The sequence below is a fragment of the Mercenaria mercenaria genome, chromosome 5 (genome assembly GCF_021730395.1).
Source record: "Mercenaria mercenaria strain notata chromosome 5, MADL_Memer_1, whole genome shotgun sequence".
Taxonomy (NCBI): domain Eukaryota; kingdom Metazoa; phylum Mollusca; class Bivalvia; order Venerida; family Veneridae; genus Mercenaria; species Mercenaria mercenaria.
Genome location: NC_069365.1, coordinates 8615889 through 8633848, shown reverse-complemented (window position 1 = coordinate 8633848; position 17960 = coordinate 8615889). Strand labels below are relative to the sequence as shown.

The 17960-nt window shown below is 34.7% G+C and overlaps 1 protein-coding gene across 1 annotated transcript in view; it reads right to left on the bottom strand.

Annotated features, from left to right (window-relative positions):
* LOC123558090 (uncharacterized) overlaps window positions 1–17960 on the bottom strand; it is a 131977-nt gene that overhangs the window by 87861 nt on the left and 26156 nt on the right. The window contains 10 exon segments of the mRNA XM_053544424.1: window positions 244–392; window positions 1199–1330; window positions 1333–1484; window positions 1749–1889; window positions 2379–2570; window positions 2972–3316; window positions 4674–4805; window positions 6924–6967; window positions 8203–8265; window positions 10531–10716. Coding sequence (XP_053400399.1) covers window positions 244–392; window positions 1199–1330; window positions 1333–1484; window positions 1749–1889; window positions 2379–2570; window positions 2972–3316; window positions 4674–4805; window positions 6924–6967; window positions 8203–8265; window positions 10531–10716 — 1536 coding nt within the window.

The window sequence follows — 17960 nt, the reverse complement described above, 5'->3', positions numbered from 1 at the left end:
AGTGTTGAAAGTTTCAAAGCTTTATCTCAAAAGACTTTGTCAAAATGTGGACTGGTACGAAAAACTTAACCAGGGTGTGACGCCGACGCCGACGCCGACGCCGTGGTGAGTAGGATAGCTCTACTTATTCTTCGAATAGTCGAGCTAAAAAAAAACATATGTATACCCAAATACCTCTGCAATAAACAAGTAAATTATTGGATAATAAACAGGAATTTATAACCAAAACTCTTTACAAAGTACCTTGAGGCTTTTCATCTTTCTCTGTTTCTATCACTATCCTATCTTCATACGGAAACAGCTTGCCATCTCTGATGTCCTCATCTCTCTGTCGAGTTGCTATCATTAAGTCAGTCAAATCCTCCATAGACTTGTGACGTCTTAACATTATCCTGAAGTGAATTATAAAATATTTCATTCGAAATATTATCTTTATATTATCATCAAATAAATCATAAAAACTTCCAGTTATGAATTCCAGTAGGAACTGTGTCAGCATTATATCATACAGTAAATCATTAAATCATTCACTCATTTATGATTCCCAAAAAATATTAACTCTACATTACGATAAAAAAAATCATAACGGTAGTAGCAAATCTGAAGCTCTCTGTTCATTTCCAATTCTAAACAGAGATCCTCTAAACAAATTCTGGTATTAAACCATGCAATTCCAATTCATTACAGAAAAGCGTAAGCTTCCCCTATATTTGGACTTAACAATGTAGATTCTATCAGCCAAATTCTTGAATAAACCATGAACTCTCTATTTCATTTCCAAAATTGTAAGATTTTAAACTTTAGGAAATGTAACTATTCCTATCTAAAATTACAATAAAAATTAACAATTATCTAAACTAGATATCTGTCCATGGGATATCTGTGTTCCAACTTTCTGTCTTGTACTTTCTTGTTGCCCGTGCCAATGTTATTTGAATATCCATTCATGCATTATAAAGTTCTATTTGGACAAGCCAGGATCCAGTTGAAAATGTGATATGTAGGATTTTACCTTGTGACATAGTGTTTGACACCAGATTACTCGGAAAACTTCAGATAGTAATTTCAAGTACAGACATTTTATGATAGCAAATATTCTGACCAGTATTTATTCATATCAGGTAGAAAATATTTACCAAGGAGTGTAAATCGTGATTTACTTTTTACCTTAAACCACAGATTTTTATGTTCCACTCACCTCTCAAGCTGTTCCATCTGTTCTCTATCCTCCTCTGTTATCTCCATTTCCTCCTCCTCCTCCTCACTGCTTGAGGATTCCTCCATCATATCTTGCATCTCCTGGGACTCTGCACCAACTGTCGGTCTCTATATAACAATCAGTGAACAGTCAAACATAGCCTTAAACCTAAATAAAACACTTTGCAGAAATCTGTGTAAGACTGAACTATCTGTAACACAAGAGTAACACACATATGGCCTGTCTGACCTCTGTCCTTGAGTAACAAGCATATGGCATGTATGCCCTACAAGAAACACAGTCTTTCAAATTAGATTAATATATTATACCTTTAAGATTATAAAACTGTATTTTTTGGTAAAGTACATCTTTCTGGCCAAAGCAAGGGGCCTTGTAAATACTCAAATATGTCTTGAAACAATCTTGATACTGATTCAGGTCCATGACTGGTATCAAAAGTCTGCTTTATAAAGCTGGACCTTGACCTCTGAAATTCTCTTCAATATAAATGTTAAAATTATGTAATATTGTTAGCTTCTCACACTCTTACCTGGTATTCAGGAAATAAAATGTCCTTGACCTTGGCTGGAGCCACATCTAGTTTTGGTGGGGCTGGGGTCCAGTAGAGACGTGATTCATTGTACTGTGTTGAAATTCCAGCTCCTTCTACTGTGAACTGTGGTGCTTCAAACTGAAAATTTTTATGATGCAGTTACACTTTAAACAAATCTTGAAAAGGGTAAAGACTACATTTTTACTGATTATAATCAACCTGCAAAAATGTGATACTGTAAGGGCTTCTATTTGAATCATACAACAATAATCAAGATCCTAAGCCAATAAAAAAAAAATCTCAGAAAGTTCATTTTTGGATCATCCCTAGCATTTACCTTTTAAAAGTTAAAAAAATATGCAGTTGCAAGGACATTATTGTAGTATACTTAACATCACAGAAATGTATTTTCAGTTCTTTCCTATGTTGTAACAAAATTATTAGTGAGTATATTTTGTTACTTTAGCATATCTCTGCTAACCCACAGCCATTACTGACAAACCTCTACTTATTGCCCCTCTAACACCACTTCTAAACTGCATAAAAATGTGAACATATTATGATGCTTGGTTTAAGTTCCACAGAGTAGCCTACAATTTTATTATTTTTAATGAAATGTATTCATACCACTTCCTCTGCCCTCTGCTGCCAAGTCTCCATTGTATTATCTCCCTCACCCTCTTCTTCCACCCTCTGTAACACTCGTCTTGCTGCGGCAGAGATCCGGCGCTGTTCCGAGTCCCCTGTGTCTGTTGCTCCAGATTGTGCACTCTGTAAAGGAGGCCTCTCCTCCATAGCACTCGGGCCTCTACTACCAAACTGTTTATAAACAGAACTTATAAAATACATCAGACTCAAAAAGTGTTACTCAGTACAACATAATTTTTTTACAGAATTTAGTAACAATAATAATAATAATAATAATAATGACTTTATTTTACGAGGCAAACATATTTGGAAACCAGTCTTACATATGGGCCTTAGTAACTTTATAAAACTTGCATACTGATAAATTACAGAAATAACACATGTTAAAGATATTTTAATGTTTAGAAATTCTTATCACCAAAATAAATTTATCAAGAAAGTTGTATTATTTTAATGGTGTCTAAAATCTACAGAGAAATCAAGAAAAAAACTTGCTACAGAACAGGCAAACCAAACAGGAAGCTCAATATATTACATCATTATGAAAAAAGCATTCTGCTTTAAGTATTTACCCTGAATTTCTGATCTGGCATGGCAAACTCAAATCTGCTGGGTGTATGATACTTTCTCCCAATGTTTACAAACTGTTCTGGAAGTTGGTATTCTGTAGTTGCAGTACAGAAGTGATGTACACTCTTAGAGGGTCGTGTTTCTGCTTCGCTTTCACCTTCATGTTTACGTTTCTCTGACACTGGTTTCCATGCCGACAGGAAGGATGTAGTGTTTGAATGTACAGGTGCAACAGGGGTTTTGAACCCAGGTAGAGGTGGGTGGCGACCCTCAAGAACAGCCGCTGTACCAGTCACGCCAACCAGATCTTCATGTCGGACATCTGGTTGTTGAAAATCTTCCCAAGCCTAAATGTCCAATTAGAGGTTGTATATAGGTAAGAAATAACTGAAGAACTGCTTGCATGTCAGACATGGAAAGAACTTACCAACCTAAGGTGGTCATTCTAATGTTTGAGATCATCAGACTGATTCAATAATGGACACAGAAAAAATACAAGTTACATTTTGTTGTGCTAGGATTAACATTGTACACAAACATGCTGTAATAAACAGGTCAATAACATAATGTGTCTGTCCCATCTAAAGGTAAGCTTTTAAAGTATTTATCAATAATTTGTAACAATTTTAAGTATAGCTATATTTTGACTTAAACCATGAGACATACCAATTGACCAATGTATTATGTAGGGATAATACACATTTTTTTGTGTATTAACATCTGCAGAAGCCCGCGGGATTGTTTGTGACCGAGACCGAAGGTCGAGGTCACAAACATATCCCAAGGGCTTCTGCAGGCGTTAATACACAAAACAAACGTGTATTGTCGCTATTCTTGCATAAAAAACATTACAGGACGACTAAATGCATTGTTTTCATATGTGATGACTTGACGATTCCGGAACATTTTTTATTTACCATTCTTGTTGTTCTTGGAAACGGTAAACATGTTTTAAATATCCATAACCGGGGCACACATAACAACAACACTACTAAAAGCGTGATTTGAAGGTTTTTGAGCATCTTATTTTTATTTTTAGTTATTACAAACGTTACATTACACATAAATTTGCATACAACTTAAAAATTTGATAAACAGGAACACAATTATTTTAAGAATAACAACTTTACATTCGAATTATTTTGAGTACGAACAGACAGAGTACGGATGAGTACGAAGCTTGTGACTAGCTTTCGAGGTTTATTATATGAATTCTGCGAACAATCAGGTAAAAACAAACCGACTGATGCAAACAAAAATCATTAATATAATACCTAAAAACGGGCAATAGTACAAGTTACACGCGATACTTATTTATTCACAGTTATTTAAAATAACTGAACAGATGCTTTGTAAAGGGAGTAAACTCTAAGAGAAGCTAGTGCGTACATTGATGGGGGCAGTACGTTTGGGGTTGGAAACTGATACAGCTAAACATACAATGGATTACATTGTATCTATAATGCTACAAGAAGAGGTTATTATGGAAGAAACAAGATGCAGATGCCAAATATCAGTCTGCGCAGAAATACATACATACGCCCCTGGCAAAGCATTTTTAAAATAAAAATCATGTATTAACAGCACGTGAATTGCCTTGTTTGCACACGATTTTTCTCCCGTTTGTACATGGGCGGATCCAGTGAAAAAAGTAGTTTTTATGCAAGAATGGCAGTTTATATGTGAAAAGATATTAAATTGAACCTTCTGTATGTCTATGACCTCTTCTTTCTCTTCATCAGAGTCTGGTTCACCTAGACCAAGGAGACGCTCGACCTCCGGAGGTCTCTGGGCAGTGGACGGAGGCACTGGTGGAATGTTCGGATCTGTCGTCTGCTGCAAGTGTCAAATGATTTAATGCAACTTCAATATCTGATTATATCTCATAGACAAGAGGACCATGTTGGTCCTGAATCGCTCATATCTTCCCACATGACCCAGTTTTGAGTATGACGTCGTTTTTTCTATTATTTGACATAGTGACCTAGTTTTTGAGCTCATGTGACCCGGTTTCAAACTTGACCTAGATATTATCAAGATAAAAATTCTGACCAATTTTCATGAAGATCCATAGGAAAAATATAGTCTCTAGAGAGGTCACAAGGTTTTTCTATTATTTGACCTATTGATCTAGTTTTCGAAGGTATGTGACCCTGTTTTGAACTTTACCTAGATATCAAGGTGAACATTCTCACTGATTTTCATGAAGATCTCATGAAAAATATGCCCTCTAGAGAGGCCACAAGGTTTTTCTATTTTTATACCTACTGGCCTAGTTTTTGACCACATGTGACCTAGTTTCGAAACTGACCTAGATATCATCAAGGTGAACATTCAATTTTCATGAAGATCCATTGAAAAATATGGCCTCTAGAGAGGTCAAAAAAATTTAATAATTCTAGACCTACTGACCTAGTTTTTGACCGCAGTTGACCCAGTTTCAAACTTGACCTAGATATCATCAAGATGAACATTCAGACCAACTTTCATACAGATCCCATAAAAAGGATGGCCTCTAGAGAGGTCACAAGGTTTTTTTATTATTTCACCTACTGACCTAGTTTTTTATGGCACATGACCCAGTTTCAAACTTGATCTAGAAATCATAAAGGTGAACATTCTAACCAATTTTCATGAAGATCCATTCAAGGGTATGGCCTCTAGAGAGGTCACAAGGTTTTTCTATTTCAAGACCTACTGACCTAGTTTTTGATCGCAGTTGACCCAGTTTTGAACTTGACCTATATATCTTCAAGATAAACATACAGACCAATTTTCATACAGATCCCATGAAAAATATGGCCTCTAGAGAGGTCACAATGTTTTTTCATTATTTGACCTACTGACCTACTTTTTGATGGCAGGTGACCCACTTTCGAACTTGACCTAGATATCATCAAGATGAACATTGACCAATTTTTATGGAGATCCATTCACAAGTATGGCCTCTAGAGAGGTCACAAGGTTTTTCTATTTTTAGACCTACTGACCTAGTTTTTGATTGCACATGACCCTGTTTCGAACCTGACCTAGATATCATCAAGATGAACATTCAGACCAACTTTCATACAGATCCCATGACAAATATGGCCTTTAGAGAGGTCACAAGGTTTTTCTATTATTTGACCTACTGACCTAGTTTCTGATGGCACGTGACCCATTTTCGAACTTGACCTAGATATCATCAAGATGAACATTCAGACCAATTTTCATACAGATCCCATGAAAGATATGGCCTCTAGAGAGGTCACAAGGTTTTTCTATTATTTGACCTACTGACCTAGTTTCTGAGGGCACGTGACCCAGTTTCTAACTTGACCTAGATATCATCAAGGTGAACATTCTGACCAATTTTCATGAAGATCTCATGAAATATGTGGCCTCTAGAGAGGTCACAAGGTTTTTCTATTTTTAGACCTACTGACCTAGTTTTTGACCGCACGTGACCCAGTTTCGAAGTTGACCTAGATATCAAGATGAACATTCTGACCAACTTTCATAAAGATCCCACAAAAAATGTGACCTCTAGAGTGGTCACAAGCAAAAGTTTACGGACGCACGCACGCACTGACGGACAGACGCCGTGCGATCACAAAAGGTCACCTTGTCACTTTGTAACAGGTGAGCTAAAAAAACACCAATCACCTGCGGTCACATTGGTATGAACAAAATGCTTGAGTCAACCTGAGTTTCCAGAGAGAGCGAGCCAAGGGGCTCAAACCATCAATGCTCATGTCAGTGGCATTCCACTACCTGGTTTTGATTATATATGTTTTTGACTGTTTATGGCAATTTTGTGTTAATACTACATCAATGAAATCTTCTGAGAAAATAAACATTCTTGTATCACTTTATCGTGTATAGAATGTGTTACGCATTGTAAAATGTGTTGTTCAGTTAATCATCTTCCAATGTAAAATAAATGAATAAACAACCAAAATGATGAAGTCTTACCATTCTCTCTTCTAAATATTTCTCAGCATCTTTCTTATCTTGTTCTGCAAAACAGGTAGAAGTATTTTATCACTAAATTTATCTAAATTTATACACTGTCAATATGATAGCACTATACCACCTATGTGAGATAGGATACCACTGTCATTTCATTATGTGATACGTTAATTTCAAACAGTGTTACATATGAAAATGTCATGCAACCAATATGAGACATAACCTGTGTGAAATATAAAAATGTCTAACAATATATATAAATATAGATATTAAAAGAAGTTGAAACAACTTTATTTATTACCAATGTTCCAGCTACATTATCCTCCCTCAAAATGAGATATGAAGTCATTCTAACTATACTGGCTAGCATCCTACAACTGGACACTTGGAATATTTTTCATGATAACTCGGGAAATAGATAAATCTAGTGGTTAAAATTTCACATGAACAAAGCTAGGTTCTCCTCCCAACTAAAGCTAATTTTGTATACTTCTAAAATAAGGTCAAGTACTTTTTTGAGGTCCGAACAAAGAGGCCACCAAATCACGTTGTTTTTAGGTCTAACAGTACCATGTTTCTGGACAGCGAGTTGTCACTTAATTGATTTTCAATTTATGTTCAACACTGATTTAAACTTAATTTCAACCAAGGAAAAGTAGTTGTGCAGTGTCTGATTCATAGCATTGTATGAATTACCTCTCTTGAATCGGTAATTTGATTATATCTCTCCCGACTAAATCTTTTAAAATTTCATTTTTCGAAGTGGATACTTTGATATGAAAATGTATTTTAGGGTATATTAAAATCATGCACTAAATTATCAAAGCTGTATTTCCCAGGTTTAAGTGTTTACTAAACGTCTCGTCTGCTTACCTCAAATTTGCATGGGGCCTTTAGATTTAATGCTGGGACCTCTGACACGGAAATACTGCGCATGCGCATCGCGTCACTTCCGACTTCCCCCAACATGTAAACATGCTTCTGAGTGCAGACGAAATGAAATGTAGCCTTTCTTGTAAATTACTTAAATTTAACAGTTGTACTTCGCTGTGTTGTTGAAGTCAAGAGTCCATTTGATCGTAAACAGATAAGCAAGGTTTAAGACCGAAATAAACCATTTACTGGACTGTCCGGTTTGGTGATCATCCGGATTTTGTGGTCGCCAGCCAGTATCACATAACATGTTTGAGATATATGACAATGTCATGTTTGAGATATGATAATGTCATATAACCAGTATGAGAAATAATAATCTCATGTTGTAGATATAATAATGTCATACCATCTGTTTGTTTCTCTTCATCTTCCTCCTGTATAGCTTCCTGAAGTTCACCATCTTTCTTTTCTGTAAAATATATATCTATATGTTAATTTTCAACACACAATGCCATGGCCTTCAAAACATTTATGTTCTGAGTTTAAAATACAGTAATATACTTTGAAATTTTCAATCAATTCAGGACAAAATTTTGTCCTAGTTTATGAATATCTACTGCTAAAATCAAAATATCATCTTGATATAAAGCCAATATTTAAAACATACAAATTTCAAAATGTTTCATTTTCTTTGGGGCACCTATTTCTTAAATACAATGATGTACGTGTAATGAAAAGATGTATACTGACTTTTTCTAAACTCAAGATACCCATTTGATAACATAATAAAAATCAGATAACAAACATGTGAACTCTACGCAAACCAAAGTGTCCACAGTTTTGTTAAAGTTTTTTTCTAACTGTCATTTTTTATAGACTGTATAGTATGACCTGCCATATGTTCAAGTATTTTCATTATTTCAGAAGTACATTTAAACATAAAACATTTTTCTTTTAAAATTGTAACATTTGTTGATATTAATGTTATTTATAAACAAAATATTTTGCTTAACATGAAAGGGTAAAACAGTTGTAATTCATAAGTTCATCAATGATCACATAATTCAATTAGAAAAAAATCTGTATAATACTGGGATTTAGCAAAGTCTCAATCAAACTCTAGCATTTATGCTACAAGGGTATTTCCTGGTTATCCACATCAAAACATACATGCACTATTCTTTCTTGATACAAACATGAACCATATTATCTCTGATCTAAGGTGCTCTCTAACTGAAGCTGCCAAATATTTAAAATTTAATTAATTGTAAGAAATTTATTTATTGCTTAATGCATCCACCATTGGCTTTTTGCAGCACCCACTGTCTCATTAATCAGAGAAAATACTAAAAATGACAGAAAGTAGGAATGAAATTATCAATTACTAATACTGACACAACACAACCTCTGTACAGAGACACTGTCACTGACTGAAATCCTGAAATTTGGTTGTTATACAGAGGTTATGAGTATGGACAGGCTGATCTACTAGGACATTTGTCTAGTAAGACAAAATGATGAAAGACTTTGGAGAGACAAATTTATTCATTAGAAATGTATTTTAAAAGAGATAAGATGTAGAATAAGTATCTTTAATTAGCTATAGGTATTAAAATGGGGTAGATTCTGCGCCTACTCAGGTCTTAGATGAAAGAAACAAGAGCTGTCCGTAAGAAAGCCAATACTCGACTATTCAAATTGTTGTCCCAGAAGCAGGAAGATTACCCTAAATGTTAAAATATCTATAGAGTTTCAATCCAGTATCTACATTAGTTATGGAGATAGTAACTTGCATGCAAAATTTAAACCAGACATTTTTTTAAGTTCAAAAAGAGACATCATTTTGCAAAATACAATGTCAGAGATATGAGACTTGATGCTACCAACTAGTTTTATAACCCCAAAGACATAATTATGTGACGTTTCAATTCAATATCTGCATTAGTTTTGGAGAAAGTGACTTGCATGCAAAACTGTAACTTGGATTTTCTAAGTCCAAAGGTGGGCATACAATTTGCCCAAAATACATGTCCAAAGTTATGGGACTTGACCCAGTCAGGTTGGTAATTGACCTAGAAAAAAGACAAAGTATGTTTCAAAGCTATATGCCTTTAAATGACAGCTATACATACTTGCATACAAAACTATAACTAAGGTGTGATGCTGACACTGACGCCATGGTGAATAGAATAGCTTGGACTATTCTTTGAAAAGTCCAGCTAAAAATAATAAAATGTTTTAGTCCATTAATAATAAGATAAAGATTAAACATACAGAAAATACTGCAGAAAAGAGAAGTAAACATTGAAATCCTGAGTATGCATGATATAATGGCAAACTCTAAACATATTCATAGCCCCAATTCTCCTTGCTCTCTTATGACTGATGTGTTAAGAAGGTTACAGATCTTTATTTTTCACTTAAAATATCTGCAAACATTACATCATCAGTGGTACTGACCTATTTACATGTACCATCACAAATATAACAGTTACTTTTAGAATATTTTAGTAAAACTATTTCATCAAAGAAAGCAAGAGCAAAAAGTGTTAAAACACTCGAGTATCATCTTCAAATTTCAAACATTTCTCATGTTAGAACAGAGTTATACACCAGCAGTCAAGCATTAGCAATACATTTAGCAGAAAACAGATTTAGCATCATGTTTAGCAGAAAACAGATTTAACATCATGTTTAGCAGAAAACAGATTAAAGGGCAACTACTCTGTCTGACCTGACTTGACAGACTCTGCCCCAGGGCTTGGGGAAGGCTGGTATGAGGATGGCTCACTGCCTCGGGTTAGAGGGGTGGAGACAGACATGGATTTGCCAGTGTCACTGCCCCTAGTCTGAGGGGCAGAGGCACTGCCCCTGGTGAGTGGGGTCAAGGTAGTACCAGATTTACCATCCTTTGCTGTATCTGAAATGGTTTCCAATATTTTGTTAATTATAATATTTTGATATCTTAAGATCATATTCAATGATGATGACATATTTTCTTCTTTTCCTTTAATCCTTAACAAAGCAATATGCCTGTGCTGCTGCAATATGTTTGTTTTAATCATAGAAAGAGCTCTTAATACTAAGGTCCAATTCACTTATTCAGTGTAACAGGTACATAGTCACCAAATGATGATAAACATTGTGCAAAGCTCCAAAGCTGTAGCTCTTATTGTGTTTTGAGAAAAGGTGGACCTAAACAAAAAAATTAACCAAGAAACTCAATTTTCTCAGTATAAAAAGGGCCATAAATTCTGATAAAATGCAGATCAGAGTTATGGTTCTTGGCCTACACAGTCAACTAATGATGACAGACAAGTGTGCAAAGTTTCAAAGCTGTAGCTCTTATTATGGTTTTTGAAAAAAAGGTGCTAAACAAAATTTTTAACTAACGCCGACGATTAAGTGATGACAATACCTTGTTGATTTTTTTTAAAAAATCAGACGAGCTAAAAATGAAAACAACATAAAAACTCTCTAAAATAAAACAAGAGGTCCATGCTAGTTCAAGTTGCTCATCTAACCATGACTGTTTGAACTCTGATGTATTTCATGACAAACTGCATCAAGGCATGTAACAATTGTGTTTAGTATAAAACTAGATGGGCAAGAAAAGTTTCTTAAAGATTCCTTAAAAATGTGATTTATAACGTCAATGTTTTGTATTATTTTACATGGTGACCCAGATTTTAAGCCAATGTGACCCGGTTTCACAATAGCCATTGACTTCATTAAGACAAACATTCTGTCCAGATTCCATGTGACAAAGATAGAAAATGTTTCCACTATTGTGATAGCAAGTTTTGCCTATGATTTAACCATATGACATATTTTGGAACCCAGATAATCCAGTCTCATCCTTAACTCATCCTTAAGATATTGTAAAGACACAGATTCTGGCTAAGTTTCACCCAAATCAGTTAGAAAATGCTTCCACTAAAGTATTAACAAATCATTGTTGGACCTAGTGACCTAGTTTTTTTTATCTGAAATGATCCAGTCTCAAATTTGACCTTGATTTCATTAATACAAATATTCTGACCAAGTTTCAAGAAGATCAAGTAAAATATGGTATCTAAAGTGTGTTTACAGTGTTATTCTATTATTTGACCTGGTAAGATTTTTTTTGGACTCATTTCCCAGATCAAATGTGACTTGGATTTCATAAAGATAAACATACTGATCAATATTCATGTGATCAGCCCGAAAATATGGCCTATGAAATAATATCAAGGTCTTTCAATGACATGACCTAGTGACCATGCGATGATCCCAGATGACCCAGTGTTTAAACTTGACCTAGATTTCATAAAGACAAAAATTCTGACAAAGTGTCATTTAGATTAGATGCAAAATATGGCCTCTGTTTTTCCTATGAGCTGACCTAGTGATTTAGTTTTAGGTCCCAGGTGATCAAATTTTGATCTTGCCCTAGATGTCATAAGGTCAAAGACCACCAATTCAAAAAGGGAAATTACTGGAAATATTAAAGTAAGGCTTTGTCAGTTCCGATTGGTCAGTTACATAAACAAACCTTAAAAAAAGGTGTGAGTCATCAAGAATGGATTTAAACAGTGACCTTTAATATGTTAACTAGTGTAACTGTTGATGACAGACGCTGAAACAAACACCTATACTAAAAGCTCACTTTAACCTTCCAGTTCTCACCCATAAACAATCTTTAGAACGTCATTATACTTTCATCTCAATGAGGAAAAACAAAAGGTGAAAACCTTGTTACATGAACAATGTGAATCAAAAACTAAATTCTGTAAGCCTAGTAAGCTCTGATCAAAACCTTCCAATGCCTTAGATAAAATAATGTGCTTACACACTTACTATTTTTGACACCCTGTGCTCAGCTTGCATTTAACAATATTCTTTCAAAGATTCAAATTCTGTACAAAATCATCTTGCTTCCTTTTATAAAAGCAACAGACATAGGCATAAAATGGTGGTGGTTACTTCACACGTCCTGTCCTTTATGTCGCTAAAAGAGGGAAAGCTCCCTAATACAGGTAACTGCTAATACAGGTTAAACTGTATGGCTTGTATATATTATCATACACAGGGAGCTAGCAAAGTTTTTCAGCAGTAAACTTCAATATCTGTTACATTTCTTGTAAGGTAAAATGATACATCTTGAAATATTATTCCAGGACTGATTGAAGACTGTTATGATCTATTACTGTGTAACATGTAATGAATTTCCCACCCAACCTAAAATATGATATGTAAAAAAATCCTCTTTAGCATTTATCTGTGATTTTTCCTAAACACTAAATAGAAGTGGACTTGACTTGTACTTCCTGTATAAAATCACTTGAAACTAGCTATCTCATGCAAACTTGGAGAAAGTGAGATAAATGAGATTATCCTTGACAAGTCATGCCCACCTCATGTGACTGCAGTTGAAACTCTGTATCTCTTATTTCTAGAGGTCAAGTATTTTCCTTCAGGTTACCGAAAATCAACTTAAATTGTTAATTCTGATGGTGTTTTGGCCTAAAATGTTGTCACAGCGTGCCTCATATCTATTTACAAATATATGGCATTAACATTTTATATACATTTTCAGAATTTCTTTATTTATGGAACAATTTTTTTGTTAAATAAATAGAGAATAATAGGTTAGTGCTGTAGATGAAAAAGTTTACCTGGCGAGGTGGAGGAGGTTATCGGGTGAGCCGAAGGCGAACCTGATAACGTCTGGAGCCGAGCCAGATAAACTTTCTCCATCTTAGGCACTAACCTATTATTCTATTTATCTTGTCATTACTTCATTTTCCGATATTTGGCAATTTATTTTACAAAAATAAGTGTGCGACAACCGCTTTAATGACGTCATATTTGTAATGACGTCACATATATAATGACGTGATTACCGGCAAAATCGCAATAACTTCTTCGTTTTTGAATAAAAACTCATTATTTGACCACTCATTTTCTTAGTTCGGACATTTCCAACACAATGATGATGGTTTCGTCGCAAAATTTCTTATGACAACAATATCGATCATAAGGTCACATGATCAACTGACCGTATATCACTGGTCACATGATCAACTGACGGTATATCAAGAAAGATATATGGCACCCTGATATCGGGTTGAAAATACTGCAAGTGACAGGATAAATAATAATATAATGGCCAAAGAATATTGCCACTTTACTGTAAATAAAACCTGAAATTTGTTAAAAAATCAAGATGCAATTACACAGAAGTTTGGATGAAGGGACAACTTACATTGGCACAACTAAAGTCTCAGAATGTCAAATTTAACTTAAACTGAATGAAAAAGCCATACATTAACCCTTTACCACACAGAACAGAAGCCAAAGTAACCTCTTTTACATAACACTGATAAGTGATAATCAATAATCAATAATCGGTATATGGCTGATAAAGGTGACTGTCTTATCTGAACAGAGGTGTTGGCATTATTTTGTGATTACACACACTTATGTTAAAAATGTCATTATTTTAATATTTTCTGTATGTTTGACATTATTTTTGTCAATATAAAGTTTGTAGCAATTTAAATTCTCTTTCCGATGATACAAAATTTATTGTAGTTTCTCTTTGAGTTTCGAAGATATAAAGTGTTAAAGTACGGGAATATATATTTTTAGGCATAAATTCTGTTTTGGATTACTTTCACATTGAAATTCATATACAATTTCATTTGATGTTTGAAAGTTTGATTTATAGTTAATTGACTTATCTTCCGAATCGAATCGGTAAGTATTATATAAAAAACAACCATCAAACTGAATAACACTACAAAAATAACGGATCATAAATTTCTGAAAGTGCAAAAAAGATCGCTGAGATCGAGACTCGTAACCGACTACAGTATTCTTGTGCTAAAAATTAAAAATTTTAAGATAATATTACGTAATATTTTGATGATCAAACGTCGGTACATCACGGGTGACTTCCGCAGCAATTAACTCTTGGGGTGTCATAAAATAATTTGAAAGCCGCGGTCCTTCGTTTTGATTAACACTTCCCGTTATGTAAGGCCATAAATTCCAAGCCATCGTATACACAAAATTGTTGTTTAGGGGAAATCGCATGTATCACGCTGACCTTCATGACCTAACACATTTAAAAATACTTTGATGTTAAATGGTTGTTATTTTTAGAACGAGGAAAGCCCTCGAACCGGCAGTTGCAAGCAGTTTTCTCAGTAATTTTCCATGACGTAGCGTCGTGCACATGTAGAAAAAACCCCGTGTCTTTCTTTGCAATGTACTCGATAAATTTAAATAGTACCACATGATCTTGTACGTAAATAATGATGACGAAATCCATAATTTTGAGTTAGTAAACATCCGGAATTTGTTTCTTTAGGAAAAGAACGAAATAAAGCGATTGATTATGAGACACGGGATAAAACGATTCTGTTCAAATGGCCGTTAATCGGTATAATACGTTTCTATCGGGGAACCGATAGACTCGGGTCAATACGTTTCTGTTCGGTAATCGATAGATACGGTGATAAACGTATCCATGTGGGAAACCCTTACAGAAGAAAAAGGCCTGCTGCGTACTCTTGCTGTGTACATACAGCGTATATGATGCGTACATGATGTGTACTGAAATCAATAGTACGCAGGATATACACCGCACATACACCGATAGTACGTTTGTAGTACACTTTTGACATGCAAATGAGCTCTGCCGCGTACTACTTGCTGCGTACATGCTGTGGACTACATAGTACACAGGATGTACGCTGGAGGAATTTAGTATGCGGGAAATAGTACGCAGCATGTACGCGGCACATACACTTTTCACAATGCAAATGACCTGCGGTGTACTAACCCTGCGGCGTACATGCTGTGTACTCCTGCGCGTACATGCTGTGTACTCCTGGCCCGAGTCCTGCGGCGTACATGCTGTGTACTCCTGCTGCATACATGCTGTGTACTCTTGTGGCGAAACTGCTGTGATAATGTAAATTCCTTACCCCACCAACTTTCGTATGCAAATGCTGATCATTTGGACAGAAAAAAACAGAAAAAAGATAAGTGACATGCATCAATAAGTATTTACCCTTACCAAAATAATGTAGATTGATGTTATCAAATAAATTAGTATGCTTTTCTCCATCCACATTTCAATGAAATAAATCAATTTTTGTAGCATGTAATTTGGTAAACATTTGAAGAAAATGGCGTAACTGCATCAAGGGGAAAACAACTTAATGCAACTAAATATAAATTAAGTGTTATGATTTATTATAGATGATGTGTGCGTAGTATGTATTATTTTGATTAAAATCCATCTGAGAACAATCTAGGACTGGAATCATATAAGCATTTATACACTTTTACGTCGAAAAAGTAGCGCACCAAAAAATTTTGGATTGATTTTTTCCAATGTGCGAGCGCAATTAGCCAAAAACGTTCTGAAAATATACGAGCAGCAAATCCGATGAACAACTTTTTAATTTGGTGAGGCCTTAATGAGTTAACATAATGAGCATTAAAGCCTTTATAAAACATGATAAATGGTGTTTGCTTAAGAGTATTCAAATAACAGTGAGAGCTATTAATTGTTCTGATTCGGGCGCTGTTGAGGCATTATCTTGGTAATTATTTCAGTATTACAAAATGTAATGCAACAAAGTTCAAATAAGGCTTTACAATTATCCAATTTAGAAAGCTCCAGGATTAATTCAAATGAAAAAGAATATATTTTTACACTGCATGCAAGGTGCAGCTCAGAAATCACTAAGATGTAAAGCTTCACAAATGAACATTGCAAATAGTTTGGCAAATTTTCATTGTTCAGAATACCAGTAATCTGAACTATTCTATGCTATTAAGATAAAAGTTACAACGAAATCAAGTTCTTGCTTCCAAAAAAAAAAAAATGTACAAATCCTTCCTGCATGAAGTGTACTTCAGACTTTTACCTAAAAAAATTCAAAGTATAAACACCAAAGAAAATGAACAAGTCCCTCCCGCATATATGAAGTTTACTTCAGACTTTAACTTATAAAAAAAACTAAGTATAGATGCCAAAAGAAATTGTACAAGTCTTTCCCGCGTATATGAAGTGTACTGCACAAATTTCAAAGTATCTGCGGTGTACATGCAGTGTACTATTTTCTTGTACAAGTCCCTCCTGCGTACATGCAGTGTACTCCTTAAATTTTCAGAGTCTGTGCTGCGTACTTGAAGTGTACTAGTGACCTCCTGCGTACATGCTGTGTACTCGTCGAAATAGTTTGCGGCATGTACGCGGCATGCGGTGTATGTAAAATGTACTCCTCTGGCGTACTACTGTGTTTGCGGCATATACACAGCAAATACCCAGCATGTACGCCACAGAGGCTTGCTTCTGTAAGGGAAGGGTTAACAAAGAATTTTTCTTGGAGTTGAAAAATTTTGAGATAGATAGAATGTTCGAGATAAAAGAGTTTCAACTGAATTTACAGTAGCTAAAATCTCACTTGCAACTACTACAAATGTGAAAAACAGTAAACAAAATATCTAAAACTTGTGATACCATGTAAATATTGTACCATGAAATTGTTGTAAAACCAGATATAATATAAGAGTGCATTATATAGGTCTAGGTTGTAGATTTTCTTAATTCAGTATAAAGATACAAATGCACAAAATTTTTAAACTGTCTGATTTTACAGAAACTACTTAAAAATGTCAAATGTTTCATATTTTGAGAAGGAAATAAATTTACTCTAGATGAGAACTTCAACTTAAAACTGAATTTTTACCTTACTATTACCACTATAAATATTTTCTGGTTTTACAAAATTTCAAGAATACCAGACTACGTAAAGGTAAGAAAAATCTGTCAGATGAGAAAGATTCATATTAGACCTAAAATTGGACATTTTAACAGTGTGTCTGGCTTGAATCTAAAATATAAGTTTACCCCGGAACTGCAGTAAGCCTGTAAATTAGAACATTATCAAACATAATACAGTTCTGTGACAATATTACACCTATATACAGGTGGTCTGATAACCTACTTGTGTTTCATACCATACTTCCTTGTTCTCTACATGTACAACTTCCACACATAAATTATAGGATGAAATACTTCAGACATGATTTCTTTCATACAGAATATTAAATACAGTAAACAAAGAAAGGACTCTCACTAGTTGCAGATACAGGTGGAAA